General features: G+C 39.1%; 1 protein-coding gene across 2 annotated transcripts; it reads left to right on the top strand.

Moving 5' to 3' along the window:
- Nucleotides 1-15,522: 15,522 nt before the first annotated feature.
- ferd3l (Fer3-like bHLH transcription factor) lies at nucleotides 15,523-16,802 on the top strand. Of its 2 annotated transcripts, XM_012964175.3 has the most exons (2): nucleotides 15,523-15,620; nucleotides 15,992-16,796. In XM_012964175.3, exon 2 carries the CDS (start codon nucleotides 16,008-16,010, stop codon nucleotides 16,395-16,397), a length of 390 nt encoding a protein of 129 aa, XP_012819629.1. In that variant the 5' UTR covers nucleotides 15,523-15,620; nucleotides 15,992-16,007; the 3' UTR covers nucleotides 16,398-16,796. The 2 variants fall into 2 exon arrangements, with proteins under 2 accessions (XP_012819629.1, NP_001095279.1); NM_001101809.1 differs by having other exon boundaries at nucleotides 15,554-16,802.
- The last annotated feature ends 262 nt before the right edge of the window (nucleotides 16,803-17,064 follow it).

The following is a 17,064-nucleotide window of genomic DNA, read 5'->3' as shown; positions in this document are numbered from 1 at the left end:
ATTGATAAACCAGCCTCTGAGATTGGCAGTTTCACAACAAGTTTTGCCTGATAAAATGCTATTATTTCTTTTTACAGGTGAGAATTGCAGCAAATCAGCAATGCAATGGTGAGTGTTGATAAAACTGACAGCATCCACTTATACACACTATATTATACACACTGTATGTCATAAGCTAAAAGAAAAGGATTCCTTCTCTTAGATTACCACCCATCAATCCCATTATAATCCAAATACTATTGACAGGATTAGGGTTTTGCCAAAAGCAGCATCTATGCAGTCTTTCTCTTGGTTGTAGCAAAAATTACTATTTTTCTCTGAATAGAAAAACTGTATTCAAATAGAGAAAAAGGACATAAAATCCTGAGTAAATCCATATTCCATTAAAGAGGTTTGACAGTTGTGTTACCTGTGATTCATTGTATATATATATATATATATATATATATATATAATTTATTTTATAATATAATATTTTGATGCAAAAGCAATAAAAACAGGCACACAAAAAAACAAAATGGTTTTGGCACATTATTGATCTCAGTGAGCTTAAGGCAATAATGGAAGATTTTCTGTAAGATGCACTCAGTTGATTCAGTTCTATTCTTAATATTTTGTTTATTGGGAGCTGGAAAAGGCAAAATAAACGGAAGAGGCCTGCCATAATCGTCAGATACAGGGTGTGCCGCATTTCGCTTCCAGATTCCTTTTCATTAATCTGTGTCAAACAATAGTAGTAAAGGATCTCATCCAAAGCATGTTTTGTTGGATTCAGCATTTCCCACGAGGGAAGGAAGAACAGATTTGGTCAAACATACTTACATTAAGAGATGCATTTAACACTATATTTTAGGCTCCCTTTACTGTGCATAGGTAATTGTTTTCAGCTGCATCAGAAGCTTAGTTACCTAATGGCCCCATAATTGTCAGATGTCTTTTTAGACTCTTCCATAAAGCAGCATTATATTCCCCGTCCATTGTTTATATTGCTGCTTCAGTGGCTGGTGTGCCAAGAAAGAATGAACCCAGCATTAGATTCTTCTATTTCTATTGCATCTGGTCTTCAGTTATTACTTTTCCCGTTAGGATTTGAAACTCTTTGTAATGCTTTTTTTTCCTGCAAAGAAGATGTCATTTTAAAAATTGTTTTACTTTTTGCTTCTAACTCATGTTGGAAAAATATAGAATTTCAAAAATTCCATATTGTTTTTCTAGTTGTATGTTGGCATGTATTCTCTTTAAATACATGGTAGCTATGGTTATGGCTCGGTTATACATTATTGACCATTTAAGATCCTCTATAGAACAGTTTGATTTATCACCTCTCCAAAGGCAAAAGCATATTCATATTATACGGTACATTCAATAAGGGTTCATGACTTCAGGAGCCCTAGGGGTCACAGAATTGAGAGCCTTAGAGCTCCAATATGAAGGGGGGTTTCAGTGCCATATTAAAGATCTGGCACAGAACACAGATGGCAACGCTGTTAGGCACAAAGGAGTCTTAAACAGGTCTTCTCAGAGCCAGTTTCCCTCAGCACTCCCTAGTCTGTGCATTTTCCAAAGGCATACAAGTTACAGGCATTCCTGGGCTTGCCAAGGTGTTACTATGTCTTTCCCTTCTGCATGCAGGCAGTACTTCATACAGAGTGAGCTGCAACTCCATTCTAGAAATGCTCGCCCAAAGTTATGACATTACTTTTAAAGAACAAGGAAAGAGCAAATGACTTGGGGTGATTATAATCTTTAACCTTAAATCCACAGGCAGCGGCTCCTCTTTGCTGGATATTGCACAGTCCTTGGGTATAGTTTTTTCAGAACAATGCTGCCATCTTTCCAAAAGCTTTCAGTGGTCCCTTGCAGCAGTTGAGACCAAAACGCATGTGGCACGGCGCTGGAAGAACTATATCATATTCAGCAAAATGGAACACCGGCCTGGGTTTTAAGGTTAGCGGTAATAACTGAGGGGTACCTAACATATTGGTAATGATTTGCACTTTCCTTGCCCTTTAAACCCAGATTTACTAATTAGAACATATTTGCATATTTTGAATAAAATGTACCCAAAAGGATTCCTGTGTTCAGAGCAGACAGGAATTTCATGCATTTTATAAGACTGTTTATTCAGTGAGCCAAGCAGGCAATGAATCATTAGAATAAGTCAAAAGAAACCAACAGCGAAACAAGCAAGGAACTCAGATCATTATTAGTCATGGATTACAAGACACCAAAAGACACGACACAATAAAAAGCATAAAACATACCTTGTTATAGTTAACAAAGAAGATTTATTTTATTGCCAGGGTATTACTTTTAAGAAAACAGGAAATAAATACAACATATACAGTACTCCAGATTCCAGGAATGTTATATGTTGTAATTTAATCCCCTGCAGCCCAGAGGATATTAAATGAACTTAACTGTCTTAGCCAGAAATCTCGGACTTTGGATTTGCCTTTGATGTATATATATGTGAAGCACTTTGATGTCTCAGTATTGTTTCAGAATTAATAAAAAAAGACTCTGCAAAACCATTTGGGATTCCAGTAATGACACAATAATGATCAATGACAGAGTGTTGAAAAAAGACAATCATTTTTTTCCAGCGTTTTTAGGAAGAACTAGTATAGGTTTCTAAAAACTGTGAGGTATTTGGACATTCCAGATGTACAAGAAGGAAAACTGAAATAACCCAGCTCTTCTGAATGCATTTACAACATCTGCTATTAAGTTAACAGCACAGGGTTGTATATAACTGAATTGTTTAAGGATATCTTAAAAATGAGCAAAATTCCAATTAATGATGCATTATTTTATAAAGTCACATATAGCTACAGAAATAGCATATCAATCAATTTATCAGTCTTTTCCTGTTTTCAGCCACAATGCCTTCTCAAAAAAATTAAAAGCATAATATTTGAAGTCACACGTTTGGTACTTGCATCTTTTAAGAAGTTTTGGGACAATGGGATTTGTCTCCTTTGGAACCTTTTCTATAGAACCCATTTCCTTATAGGGTAAAGTTTAAATGATATCTTTATTACTCATAACATTAGAAGACACACATGATAATCAGGTCTCTCCTGGCAACCCCTGTCATAAATTTTTTTCAACTCCCATGCCAACTGAATGTCATTGTTCCTCACTGGCAACCACCACCACCCCTGCCCTCTATCATGTAATTATATGTTTTTTGTTGATGAGTATGGTGTGTGTATGACAGCACACATAAATACATACACACAAATATATATGCTGTAGGTATGCAAACCTTACCATTCTATGAAGATATCCAGATCCCTGTTAAACGCATTAAGGAAATCTGCCACAGCTAAGGACCAAGAGAGATAAGGCCTTCACCCCTCTGGATTCTCAACCCTTTCCGAATGATCTGTCTGATTTTCAGCCACGGAACTGGCCGAATAGCTTCCAGTTGGGTTTGGAGGAGCAGAGTCGACATATGGCCAGTTTAATAACTTTAGAGAACCACTTTCTTATAATGAGTAAGTGTTTTCTGTTTACTCCTCAATGGTTTATTCCCAAGACAGTATGTGGGTGATTTACTATCATGAGCAATCTAATTAATTAATTCGTTAAGCCATTGCAACCAAACAGACAACTAGATGTTTCTGCTGTAATGCAGCTGAACTTTAACATTTACTATATAAACCAAATGTACATTCAATACTACAATACTGCACAACAAAGAATTTTCTATAATAATAATAATAAATAAATAATACTAAATAAGTAAGAATGGTTTAATTACTGCACTTACTCTTCGATTTACGTTAAAGTGTCTTCTTGGGAGAGGTTACACTAAATAGAAAAAACATTAATATGGAATTGCTGTGAGTAATCACACAGTCACAGCAGATTTTCTTAGCTTCCTTTTTGACATTCATATAATGTTTAAATAATTCGAAACATGCCATCTGTTGTTATGGCTTAGTATGGCCAGGATATCGGTATCTGCTTAAATTTCCTGTTATCATAACTCAGTAGATCTTGTCAGGACATAACCCATTATGGCAGGTGTAGGACAATTATATGTACTCAAGAAAAACCGTTAGTCATTGAGGGCATCACGATGCTAGAGAATGGCCAATGTGGATGCCAGTTAGCCTAATCTCAAGTATGCTGCTGAGTTAAGCTTGTTCAGCACTGCTTTTTCATTATTTAGGATTCCTGCGAACGTATTTGTCAAAGATGTCATCAACATATCTAAAATAATTCCTTATACTTTTCCTGTGCATGTGTTCAAAGGAAAATGTTGTTCCTTAATATACATAATCCTACAAAATGTCTTAAAATTTGCCTTAAAATGGAACAAATCCCCCTGACTAGTAGATACAACACAGATACAGAAGTAATAAATATTTAGCCCAACTCCCTTGTCTATAAATGTTGAAGAAGCAGCCACTCAAGCAACACAGCTCACTTGTTTCCCTTGGGCAACTGGTTCCAAAATTCCAATTTCCAAAGTGAAATCCAGAGACAGGAAGGGGCCTGTGTTGCACACAGCATGCCGCAAAAATGTTTATGCCACGCCCCCTTTTTGCCCACTCCCCCATTACAGTACACCGGCTGTACATCATAGCCACATGTTTTAATATATTTCCATAGAAAAGCTCCAAATTATTTATATACATATTCCTCCAGCAACAGAAAAGCTGGTGTGAGAAGTTCAGAGGATGTGGGAGGAGAGAAGATGGTTAGGTAACTCCTTCCTTCCTCCTGTCATAGAATAGCAAACATTGCCTGGGGTGGCTCTGTTGCCATCAGTATAACCAGGGATCGCTCTCAGAGGCACAGACACTTGCTGGAGTTAATTTTACTATGAGAACAGGGAATGTGAAACGGGGCTAATGGTAATGGTAGCTCAGAACCTATTCTATTTCTATTATGACGATTGTGACAAAAAGGTTTGTCTCATTGAGAATTGTCTATTGGATGGCAGTTATATAGCACCAAGGCTGAGGTACTGGCTCCTAAACCCCCCTCACGATATACTATACAGGAATCTCTATTACTCCTGAAAATGCACATGTGCTACTTGCTCTTCTCTATAACAAATGTCAACAAATCTGGCATAGACTTTTATTCATATTTTTATGGTGCCAAACTACGCAGATAATCAGGCTGCTCCCCATGGTTGAGTATTTTTGTTCTGATGGATATGCAATGTTTCAGGATGTTGTCCCATTCGCTGGGCATGAGTTGCCAAATAATGTGTAAGCATATGCCATAGCCATCCCAGTCACCATATGAAAAGAGCATTTATGGGATTTAATGCAGTTATTTATCTACAGCTTTGCAGAGCAAGTTGAAAAATAAAGGAAATTCTTAATGTAATTCTTAAACATTTGCCTGAAAAACATCATTTAGATTTTGCTTCTTAATTAAGTAAATAAAATACCTCTGTATATAATAGTTTCCTTTATATTTCAATCTTTTTATTCAATAAAAACCTAAATGCACATTTTGTGGCACATACAGTATTTCAATACACATTCTTTTTTTGTCTATTTTTGCCCAACAAAATTCACCTGGAAGACCAATTTAGAGCTGACGCTCAAGCATGCATGTGTTTTATGTTTCTGCCATGCAGGAGATAAAACAAAGCTTATAGTTGAAATTGAACTTGTGTTTGAAGTTGGGGAAAGGAAAGTATAAAATACTTGCATATCCACTTCAGTAAGTTTCCGATCTATTTGATTCTGTGAAGTCTCTATTCTGCTCTAGCTGTTTATTGCCGGCCAGTCTGTTTAATGTGCTATTTCAATTCTCTCATTCAGATGATTTTCTGTTTTCTTGATACTGCCAGGTGTGGACATCATTGCAAAAAGAAGCAAAAGGGGGGACATCAAAGGCACTGGGGGTCAGGTTTTAAAAGCTTCACTGGAATTCATCAAATATCAGCCTGACGAGATATTGCTTTTTATTTCAAAACTCCTGCCTGCTCTCTCTCTGATAAATTTAATATACGGGTATATGGGTTGTATTTCTGAGCAACCTCAGCTATTTGGTTCTCTAATTACATTTTCCTCACAGTTTTTATTGATGCATTTCCTGCCGTATACAAAGCTCTCTCTGTGTTTTACATTGTGTCTGGGCTCCATAATTGTTCTTTGGGTTTGCACATTTAGTGGTTTATTGTAGTGTGTAGCATGATATTGTTGTTGTTTTTTTTTCACAGAACTAAATGAATGTTTACGTCATATGCTTATATAATTGCAGTTTCATTAAACCTTCATGAGAGCAGCTGCACCTTCATGGTTCTTTAAAAAATGAATGCAATTAAATTAGAAAATAACTTGTAGAGGTCCTGGTTAAAACAGACTGAAATAGAAGGGTTATATATGAACCAGTGCTAAAGCTCATTTAACCAGGATATTAAGGCTCATTTATATCCGTAAGCACAGTGGGCAGATTGCACTTTTCCCTGCAGTCAGTTGAACATAAAACCACTTTTACTAAAGGTACTTGTGTCAAAACTTGCTCCTTGCCTCTCCCTATAGTTGCGCTCTGCCCCTCTCAGTCCTTCCTGCCCTCCATTTTAAATCACGCAACGCTGCGCCTATTGATGGACGAGGCAGTAGCTCCAGGGTTCCCTCAGCGCCCTGTGTCAATCAGTACAGTTCAGCTCACAGTTTAATAGAGCGCACGGATCACTTGCACACCGAACACCAGAAATTATGCCAGGCAGACCTATTCAGCGATTTGCAGCATTTTTTTAAGTCAGATGCAACTGCAGTCAGCGCAGAGCAATTGAGTAATGAGAATCAGACGTTTGCGTCTGCAACAATGGCAAAATTCTGGAAATAAATGCCGCAATATGGAAAAAACATGGTGATTACACTTGTGTACTGTAAATGCGCCCTTTTGTTTCTACTGTTCTTAATGTAATGAGATTCTACATTTTCTAGTGTTTTATAATGAAATGCATTTGACGTTATGGATCTAACCAAAGCCTATATAGGAACCAATTTAACCAGTGAAGGCCCAGCCGACCCTACAGAGTCTGAGAACAGAGAATAACCATTCCTTCCACAGTCGCAGCTCAGGGTTGGTGCACTCTATCTGCAAATACTGGTTTTTGTGCTGGTGCTTTTTTAAAGCAGTTTATATTAATTAAATGGACTTCTTATTATAACCCTTATTATAGAATAGAAGCATGATAAAATCACCAAGAATTTCCATAATCTTATGTAGCCCACTTTATAAATAGATGTGGCACTACCCGCTGAATTACTCTGGTTTGGCACTTCCAGGAGTCCTGAGTCCCGCTTATTATGGGGAACAGCTATTACTTTGTACTTTGGCGTGCCTCCACCCAGGATAGGGATAGAATGAACTATAACTCCCCTCCTGAGACCTTGATATTATGCTCCTATTCAGGGGATTCCAGCACCCCTGGTACCTTGCCCCCTCCCTGGGGTAGATTTTTACCAGACGGTGTAGATCCTCCAGGAGTAATACACACACACTCTGAAGTATGCTGAACCAAGTGATGTATTTATTTGTGGAGTGGCAGACAGCTTTTGCACACAGGATACACAGGATATGTCAGGATACCTTCTCTTTCCCTCAGGAGTCCCTCTCTCCTGGGATACCGGTAACACTCCAGCCAAATGACCCTCCCTTTGGGGTTCCCTCCGGTACTTCTCGCCAGAAGCCCCTCTCTAGGGCACTTCCCGGTACTCCCGCCAAGCGGACACCCCCTGGAGACCTCACTCCGGAAATATCACCCAGCTATCCCCCGGATTAGGCAAACTCTTATTCCTGCTTCTTTTAATCCCTGACTCCAGCTATTAGTGCTGGGAGATCTTAATCTCGGTATCTCCTGGTGGGGCCAAGCTGCCCAGCTAAATACCCTGTCTGCCACTCCTAGAGCGGCCTATAACAATTTACTCACTGTCTGCTCACTGGCCTGTCACTATCCTCTCTCCAGAGGGGTCCCAGGCAGGAAGACCTGGCTGCACATGGCTGCACAGCCTTATATACTGTGTGCACCACCCTGTGGCCATAACCCTGAACTGCAGGGATACTCCCTTTCTTAACACAAAAACAACTAGGACCACCTTTAGGTGTCCAATTCCCTAAGGCCACCCTCTAGTGCCTGTCAAAGGAGAACCCATCCTAGGGGCCCAATTTTGGAGATCCCTACACTTAAATCATACATTCATACAGTTTAGGGACCTCCATGGCCTCTTCTAATATCCTTGCACCCTAGGCAACCCGGATGGTCACCTAAATACCCGCCCCCCATGCATGAATGCCCACAGGAGGAATGATAAGCAAGCAGTGGTGGGGGGGGAAAGAGCCCAGACTAGGGGTACGGAGAGAAGAGGTATGTTCCTAGAGCCCCCACCATTGCAAGGGTGGGAAACTATGCCTAATAAATGGACCTAAAACACTGGTAAGTAGTCCATTAAATATCAATATTTACTGAACTGGCATCCATCCTTTTTAGGGTCCCTGGAAAGTGACTCCTTACCAGTGTCACAGTAACAATACAAGGCCATGTGGGAAAGGCCCAACTCTTAGGAGTAGATTTACCAAAGCACGAATTTGAATCCCGAATAGCAAAAATTCGGATTGGAAACGAAAATTTTGCGACTTTTTCGGCGCCATTGCGACTTTATCAATGGCACCCTGCAGCTCCAACCTGGCCCAAGGAAAGTCTCCCATAGGGCTCAATGGCACTCTGCAGCTCCAACCTGGCCCAAGGAAAGTCTCCCATAGGGCTCAATGGCACTCTGCAGCTCCAACCTGGCCCAAGGAAAGTCTCCCATAGGGCTCAATGGCACTCTGCAGCTCCAACCTGGCCCAAGGAAAGTCTCCCATAGGACTCAATGGCACTCTGCAGCTCCAACCTGGCCCAAGGAAAGTCTCCCATATTGCTCAATGGCACTCTGCAGCTCCAACCCGGCCCAAGGAAAGTCTCCCATAGGGCTCAATGGCACTCTGCAGCTCCAACCCGGCCCAAGGAAAGTCTCCCATATTGCTCAATGGCACTCTGCAGCTCCAACCCGGCCCAAGGAAAGTATCCCATAGGGCTCAATGGCACTCTGCATCTCCAACCCGGCCCAAGGAAAGTCTCCCATAGGGCTCAATGGCACTCTGCAGCTCCAACCCGGCCCAAGGAAAGCCTCCCATAGGGCTCAATGGCACTCTGCAGCTCCAACCCGGCCCAAGGAAAGCCTCCCATAGGGCTCAATGGCACTCTGCAGCTCCAACCTGGCCCAAGGAAAGTCTCCCATAGGGCTCAATGGCACTCTGCAGCTCCAACCTGGCCCAAGGAAAGCCTCCCATAGGGCTCAATGGCACTCTGCAGCTCCAACCCGGCCCAAGGAAAGCCTCCCATAGGGCTCAATGGCACTCTGCAGCTCCAACCTGGCCCAAGGAAAGTCTCCCATAGGGCTCAATGGCACTCTGCAGCTCCAACCTGGCCCAGGGAAAGTCTCCCATAGGGCTCAATGGCACTCTGCAGCTCCAACCTGGCCCAAGGTAAGTCTCCCATAGGGCTCAATGGCACTCTGCAGCTCCAACCTGGCCCAAGGAAAGTCTCCCATAGGGCTCAATGGCACTCTGCAGCTCCAACCTGGCCCAAGGAAAGTCTCCCATAGGGCTCAATGGCACTCTGCAGCTCCAACCCGGCCCAAGGAAAGTCTCCCATAGGGCTCAATGGCACTCTGCCATTAAAGGTACTTGTATCAAAATGTCCTCTATGCACTTTCACATAGTTGTGCTCGGCGCTGCCCGCCACCTTCTAACCAGGTCAGACTGGGCCGTAACCAGAAAAAAACCCAGTGGGCCCCGCCAACCCAGAACCAATTCCTGCTGGGAGCTCCGGGTCCGCAGGTTCCCCTCTCCCAACCCGTATGCGTGCTTGGGGGAGGAGGTTGGGTGAGCGGGGGGGGCGGTGGGTGTGGGGACCACAGCAGGGGTCCCTTGGGGGGATGCAGGGCCCCTGAAGTGACAGCCCCGGTGGGCCCTGCACCCCCCACTCTGACCCTGCCCAGCTTCAATAGGGCACTTGTGCCTAAAGAATCATCTGCAGGCATCACTCACATGCCAAACACCAGAAATGACAGCAATTGGACTTCCAAGGAATTGTATCCTACAAAATGCATTTGCAGTTGCATTCATTTTGGTGCAGCAAAAATGTGGCGCAAAGCCCTCTTGTGACCACAATAATGCTGGAATTGTTGGAAAAAAACACGGCCGATGTGCTCAAAATTGTACTTTGCTCACTGCACTTGCAGACATAAATGAGCCCTATTATTCTGCATTTTTTATTGCTTACTTGGGGGCACACACTACATTATAAGAACACATTAAAATACAAATACAGAAATGCACACACTTTACTTATTTAACTATAACAAGTTTCAGGGTTTTACTTTTTGCCTATTCACTTAATTACAAGAGAGGTCAGTATTATTGATTAATACAAACAAAACGTGCTCCTCGGAGCTGAATTTCCCGACCTTGTGTATATGTACGTGTGAATTTTCATTTCCTTTGCTGCTTCAAAAGAAAAGACGGTCAGATCTGCTCAGATGCTTGGAATTTGGATAAAGGATCAAATTAAATGGTATTTATAGAACACTGGAATGCCAGCACTTTATGAACAACCTCATGGGCAGTAAAAATAAATAAACATTTATGTAGAACCCTAAGTTGGCTCAAAAAAAGTCTTCCATGCCCTAAGAAATCATTTAAATCTACTCTGACATATTGATAAAAACAGTGCATAGAGTATATACAGGTATGGGACCTGTTATCCAGAATGCTTGGGACCTGGGGTTTTCTGGATAAGGGACCTTTCTGCAATTTGGATCTTTATACGTTAAGGGGCAGATTTACTAAAAAAAATTGTTTTTAGAAACTCACATAAACTCCTGAGAGTTTTTTTATTTAGAAAATGTGATCAGTTATCTATTTAATTATAGTCACAATGTAAGTTGATCGTACGCAAGTTTCTCAAAAAAATTTTGGTGAAAGTTTTATGAAATTTTCAAGAATATATTGCCCTTTCTCGAAAAAATCATGAAATTCAAACGCCCATCGTTCATTTCCATAAATCCTCTTTATTTTTCTGAAACAGGAAGTACTCCAGCAGCCATTTTAGGAGCATCGGCGCTCATTTTTGGCAAACAATTATGTGTTTACGTTTCCCTTGAAACTGTGTAACATAGGAACAATGATGGGATTAAGTTCTCCTTGAAAGCATGTGAAATAGAAAACAATAATGTGTTTAACTTCCCCTTGAAAACGTATCAAGGACAGGCTGTCACTGACTATTCTATTTCTCTGCTATTCTAAGCCTCCATAGGACTCAATGGTTTCGGCAGCTTAATCCTGGCCTACTTTTTGTCAGTCTACAAAAGGCACATAAAGTTTTCTAAAGCTTGAACGTTTTTAAAAAATTCTCAAATTTTTCAAGAAAAAAAATGAAACAATTGTATACCTCCAAAAAATACATACATAAATCTTGCATAGAAAAAATCAAGCTTTTCTGAGAAAACTTTAGTAAATGGGCCCCCAGTACAGACTAATTATATCTTAGTTGGGATCAAGTACAAGATTTCTTAATACAGAGAAAAAGAAAATCTTTAATAATAATTTTTAAAAATCAGAATTACTTAAAATGGAGTCTATGCTAGATGGCCTTCACATAATTAGAGTTTTCTGGATAGTGGGTTTACAGATAATGTAAACTGTATACTCTCTAGTTTAAATTTAAAAAAACAACAGGAAAATAAGCATTGTAAATGTTCAGTTGTCAAACATTTTAAAATGAATGAACAGAAATATCTGTTTCCCACTAATTGGTGCTTTAAAATAAAAAGAACATCTGAATCAGGTGATCCTTCCATAACTGTAGTCTGGATGTCGACCCAGGGGTTATTTACCAACACTGGGCAAACTTGCCCATGGGCAGTAACCCATGGCAACCAATCAAATTGTTGCATTCATTGTTCTACCTTCAGCTGGCTGAAAAAAGTAAATCACTGGTTGGTTGCTATGGGTTACTGCCCACGGGCAAATTAGGCCAGTGTTGATAAATAAGTTAGTCTCTAAACTGATAAAACATGACCGTAAGAGACTGAGCAGCAAAGTAGCTAAGTGTTTTACTGTTAAACAATTTGCCCCATAATATTCCTGATTTGCCCAGACAGAGACTAAACAAATAAAATTACAATGTAATTGTCCATTAAGTTCCATAGTTCAGTAAATATTTGTTTAGAAGGGCTAAACTGAATCACAGTCAGACTTTCACATTACTATTTATGATTAAAAGACACTTTTTTTTTTTAAAAACAAAAATATATCCAGCAAATACCAATTAGCAAGTAGTTATCCATGGAAACCCTGTATTTGGAGAGTAGTTGATAGCTCAGTAAATATTTGTCTAGATGGACCTCTTCAGGCTTAAATGGATCACACCCATTCATTTACATTTACAAATACAGCACATATAAATTAGGGATAAGGCTTCGGGGGTGTTTTTTTAAAAAAAAATGTAAATAGCAATTAGCAAAAAGGGAAAGCACATTCAAGAGCAGTAAAGCACTAACAGTAGTCTAATGGAGTTCCTGCCACATACATTTTAAGTTTGGAGACAGGGGAATTCAGGTTGTAATGCAGTTGGTATCATGATAACATTTTAATTTACTGTACTGTGGCTGTCGCAAGGAAATGACAGGTATGGGATTGATTATCTGGAAACCCATTATCTAGAAAACTCCAAATTACAGGAAGGCCATCTCCTATAGACTCCATTTTAATCAAATAACTTGTTTTTATAAATTATTTCCTTTTTTTTGTAATAATAAAATGGTACCTTGTACTTGATCCAAAACTATAATTAATCCTTATGGCAGGCAGAACAATCCTATTGGGTTTATTTACTGTTTAAATAAAATTTAAACAGACGTGGTGATCCAAACTACGGAAAGACCTCTTTTCCGGAAAAACCCAGGTCCCAAGCATTCTGGATGACAGGTCCTATACCTGTATTAAATACTGGACTGCATAGACTTCAACTTAAAAACCTCATAAATATCCTGACAAATGTAGGTATTATTATTATTTTTGTTAATAATAATGATAATAATAATAATAATGCCACTTGTTAAGAGGCAGGCAAAGAAGGAAGACAGCACATGCAGTGTAGAGCTTACAATCTAAGACTTGACGTGGTTAAGCAATTGGTCCACTGAGCTATTCAACTTGGCAATTTGGAGTCAGGAAGGAATTTATTTTTCCCCTGTGAAGCTGAATTTGCAGCTGGCCTGCTGGGTGTTTGCTGTCCTTTGGTTTCACATGTTAAGGATTTAAGTGGGATTGCTCATATCCAGCTTGTGTCTTGTTTTTAACAACACTTAGGGGCACATTTATCAAAGTACGACAGGTACGAAATGCAAAAAATTCACATTTGGTCGTACAGGTATGGGACCTGTTATCCAGAATGCTCGGGACTTGGAGTTTTCCGGATAAGGGATCTTTCTGTAAATTGGATCTCCATAACTCTGCTAAAAATAATTTAAATATTAAATAAACCTGATTGTTTTGCCTGCAATAAGGGTTAATTATATATAAATTGGGATCAAGTACAAGCTACTGTTTTATTATTACAGAGAAAAAGAAAATCATTTTTAAAAATTAGAATTATTTGCTTATAATGAAGTCTATGGGAGATGGGCTTTCTGTAATTCTGAACTTTCTGGATAACAGGTTTCCAGATAACGGATCCCATACCTGTAGTATATGTAACCATTTGTCAGTTACCTCTGTAGGAATTTTAGTACTGGTATGGGATCCGTTATCCGGAAATCCATTATCCAGAAAGTTCTGAATTACGGAAAGGCCATCTCCCATAGACTCCATTATAAGCAAATAATTGTAATTTTTAAAACTGATTTCCTTTTTCTCTGTAATATTAAAACAGTGCCTTGTACTTGATCCCAACTCAGATATAATTAATCATTAATGGAGGCAAAACAAGCCTTTTGGGTTTATTCAATATTTCAATGATTTTTTGCAGACTTAAGTTATGAAGATCCAAATTACGGAAAGACCCCTTATAACAGGTCCCATACCTGTAATTGCTATTTTTATTGTTTGCCCATAGTGCAGCGCAGCCACTCTGTTTCCTTTGTTACAATATTTATATTTTTGACATGGTTCCAGCCATTAGATGTTCACTCTGCCCTTTGGCAAGATACAGCTGCAACTGGTTTAATTTAAGCATTTTGATTTCCTATATTTTCCTACATTTAGGACACAGAAAGTAATACAAATGTAATTCCACGTATAAAGTATTTTGCCTGATTGCTATTGGGGGTTTTCCATGCAACAATGCATTAAATATATGAGATAAAATCACATCAACATAAAAAGATAAGGACAGTTAGAACAGATGATATGAGCATGTCAAGGCCAATAGGTTAGAACCAGCAAATATTTGTTAATTTTTAATTTCCTGCCCCGTTGGAGCTCACAATCTAAGGTCCCTGTCACACACACACTGGGGTTATTTCATTAGCCATCAGTTAACCTGCCTGAATATTTTGAATTACTTGGAAAAATTCAAGAAATTTCAGCTTCTGATACCCAGCAGCATTTTGTTCGTGTTTTCCTCCTGTCCTTAAAAATGTCACTGCCCTGTATGGTACCAAGGATAAGTGCCTAACATTCGGATTTTTTTTGTCCAGTTAGTCATTACGTTGCTGTGGTTTTTTTTTTTTAATTTCATTCTTAGTCCTATCCACACGCTTCTAATCTAAGGATATACATTGGTGTACAGCTGGCATCCATGCAGCTATGGAACTACAACTCTCAGCAATCTCCAACAGCCAATAATGTTTAAATAACATAGCAACAGCATGGCCATTCCATTCCATACAGTAAACACTATAAACAACATTTTCTTTAATGGATGAAATAGATACATTGTTTTTTAAATGATTAAATAGCTATTTCATGTGAGTGTATAATGTGGCATGCTTATATTTCTGTATATGATGCTGTCAAGTTGTAAATCCCTCATAGACACTGATTTTTAGTTAGCAATGTATCAAAACCTGTGCGGTTATAAGATAAGAAGCGTTTTCTTCTAGCTCCAGTTCTTTTCATTTGGAGTTTCTAATCAAGGCCTCTGAAGAGTAAACCTATACTTAGACGTTTACACACTTCCATTGTAATAACAGCAGTAACAAACTCATCTCTGAAAGTAAAAGAAATGTTTTACTGCACAGTTGGGTCCATATTTGAACTTATTTGCAGGATAAAGCTGGTTCCAACAGTTACAATTGGGAATGCAATATTGGGTACGCTACACTGCTTGCTTAAGCAAATGGAGGTCCTGTCATTCAACTGTCTCTGCACTGGGAAACAGGGTAAACATTTCCTTTTGACCCTTTTCACAATGGTCCCCTCTCCAAAAGATCATAAAGAGCGAGCATAGACTTATCTCATATCCACTAGAAAACTCTTTCTCCAGAGTTCAGTCATTCTTGCAGACAAGGAGCAGCAGCAAGTTCCTGCATGGAATACTCCTGTGCCCATCTACTTTGAAGAATAACTATTTTCTACTTTCTCAGCGGGTGAGGACTGCCAGCTTTACTAAAAAGAAATTCTCTTTCTTCGCTTTAACAGGATTTAAAAACTCAATTGGTTTCCCTCTGGAATGTCCACGTGTCCTATGTTTCTGTGTGTCTGTTCCTATCAACATTACGATGAAACTATTTTTTCGCTGTCTTTTTTTCCTTTTTAATCCTGTTACCTCCTTGGATATAAATGTGAGAGTTGGCACTTGTTGTGCTGTAGGGGCTATTTCCACAAAAGGCTTGACAAGTACGTTTCACTACTCACTAGAAAATTGTGCAACTGCAACAGGTGGAATTCCAAAAAGGTTTATTAGAGTCTGATCTTCTTTTGCTTTTTGATTGATGATCTGATAGATTTCTTTTTACAGAGAGAATCCCCCTGCAATGATGAGTCCAGCTCAAGGTCTGAACCTAGGGGACCGTTTCTATGACTTTCCTTCATTTGGAGACAGAGCCATCTCGTTTCATGAAGATGTCTCTGCCATAACCAGATTTGAAGATGAGGAGACAGAATATGAAGAGGATTTCACACTTTATTCTCCAATGGGCCGCCCCAAAAGAAAACGAGTGATCACATATGCCCAGCGCCAAGCTGCCAACATCAGAGAGAGAAAGCGGATGTTTAACCTCAACGAAGCCTTTGATCTGCTCCGAAAAAAGGTACCAACTTTTGCCTATGAGAAGAGGCTTTCCCGCATAGAAACGTTACGCCTTGCCATAGTGTATATATCCTTCATGACCGAAATGCTGAAAAACTCTGAAAATAAAAAATAGGACATGTGACAATGGCGCCAGTGCCCATGTTTAACATATACATTCAAACAAATACCTGTTTATGGTCCAGCAGTCAAAGTGTGTTCTTCACCTTTCTCTTGGGCCATTCTAGTATAAATAAAATACTCCCATGGGATAGCGTTAATACAAGAAAGGGAGCTGAAAATGAGTTCACAGCCCTATGTACTAATATTGTAAATAAACATAAATGTTTTCAGATTCTACTATTCAACATAAAATGTAAACTAATTTTATTTTTGTGCTTAATATTGTATTTCATTATATTACAATGATGTATTATCTATCTACTTTAGTAGATAAACTATGTAAAAAAATGAGACTTTCTGTGGAATGTATTGATAAAAGTGTATCTTGTATAAAGATTAAATGATAAATTAATTGTAACCAAATTTTAGCATGCGTTACTCATTTTATATGATAATATGAAGTTTACAAATAATAATTAATAATTAAAATAGAGGTATGGGACCTGTTATCCATAATGCTGGGGTTTTTTTGGATAAGGGATCTTTCTGTAATTTGGATCTCCATACCTTGTCTACTAAAAAAATACTTAAACAATTATTAAATCCAATAGGATTGTTTTGTCTGCAGTAGAGATGAATTATATCGTATGTAGGATCAAATGCATTTTTATTATTACAGA

The sequence above is a fragment of the Xenopus tropicalis genome, chromosome 6, assembly GCF_000004195.4.
Source record: "Xenopus tropicalis strain Nigerian chromosome 6, UCB_Xtro_10.0, whole genome shotgun sequence".
NCBI classification, from domain to species: Eukaryota; Metazoa; Chordata; class Amphibia; order Anura; family Pipidae; genus Xenopus; species Xenopus tropicalis.
Note: the sequence above shows the minus strand (reverse complement) of the source record. Positions and strands in the feature narration are given on the sequence as shown.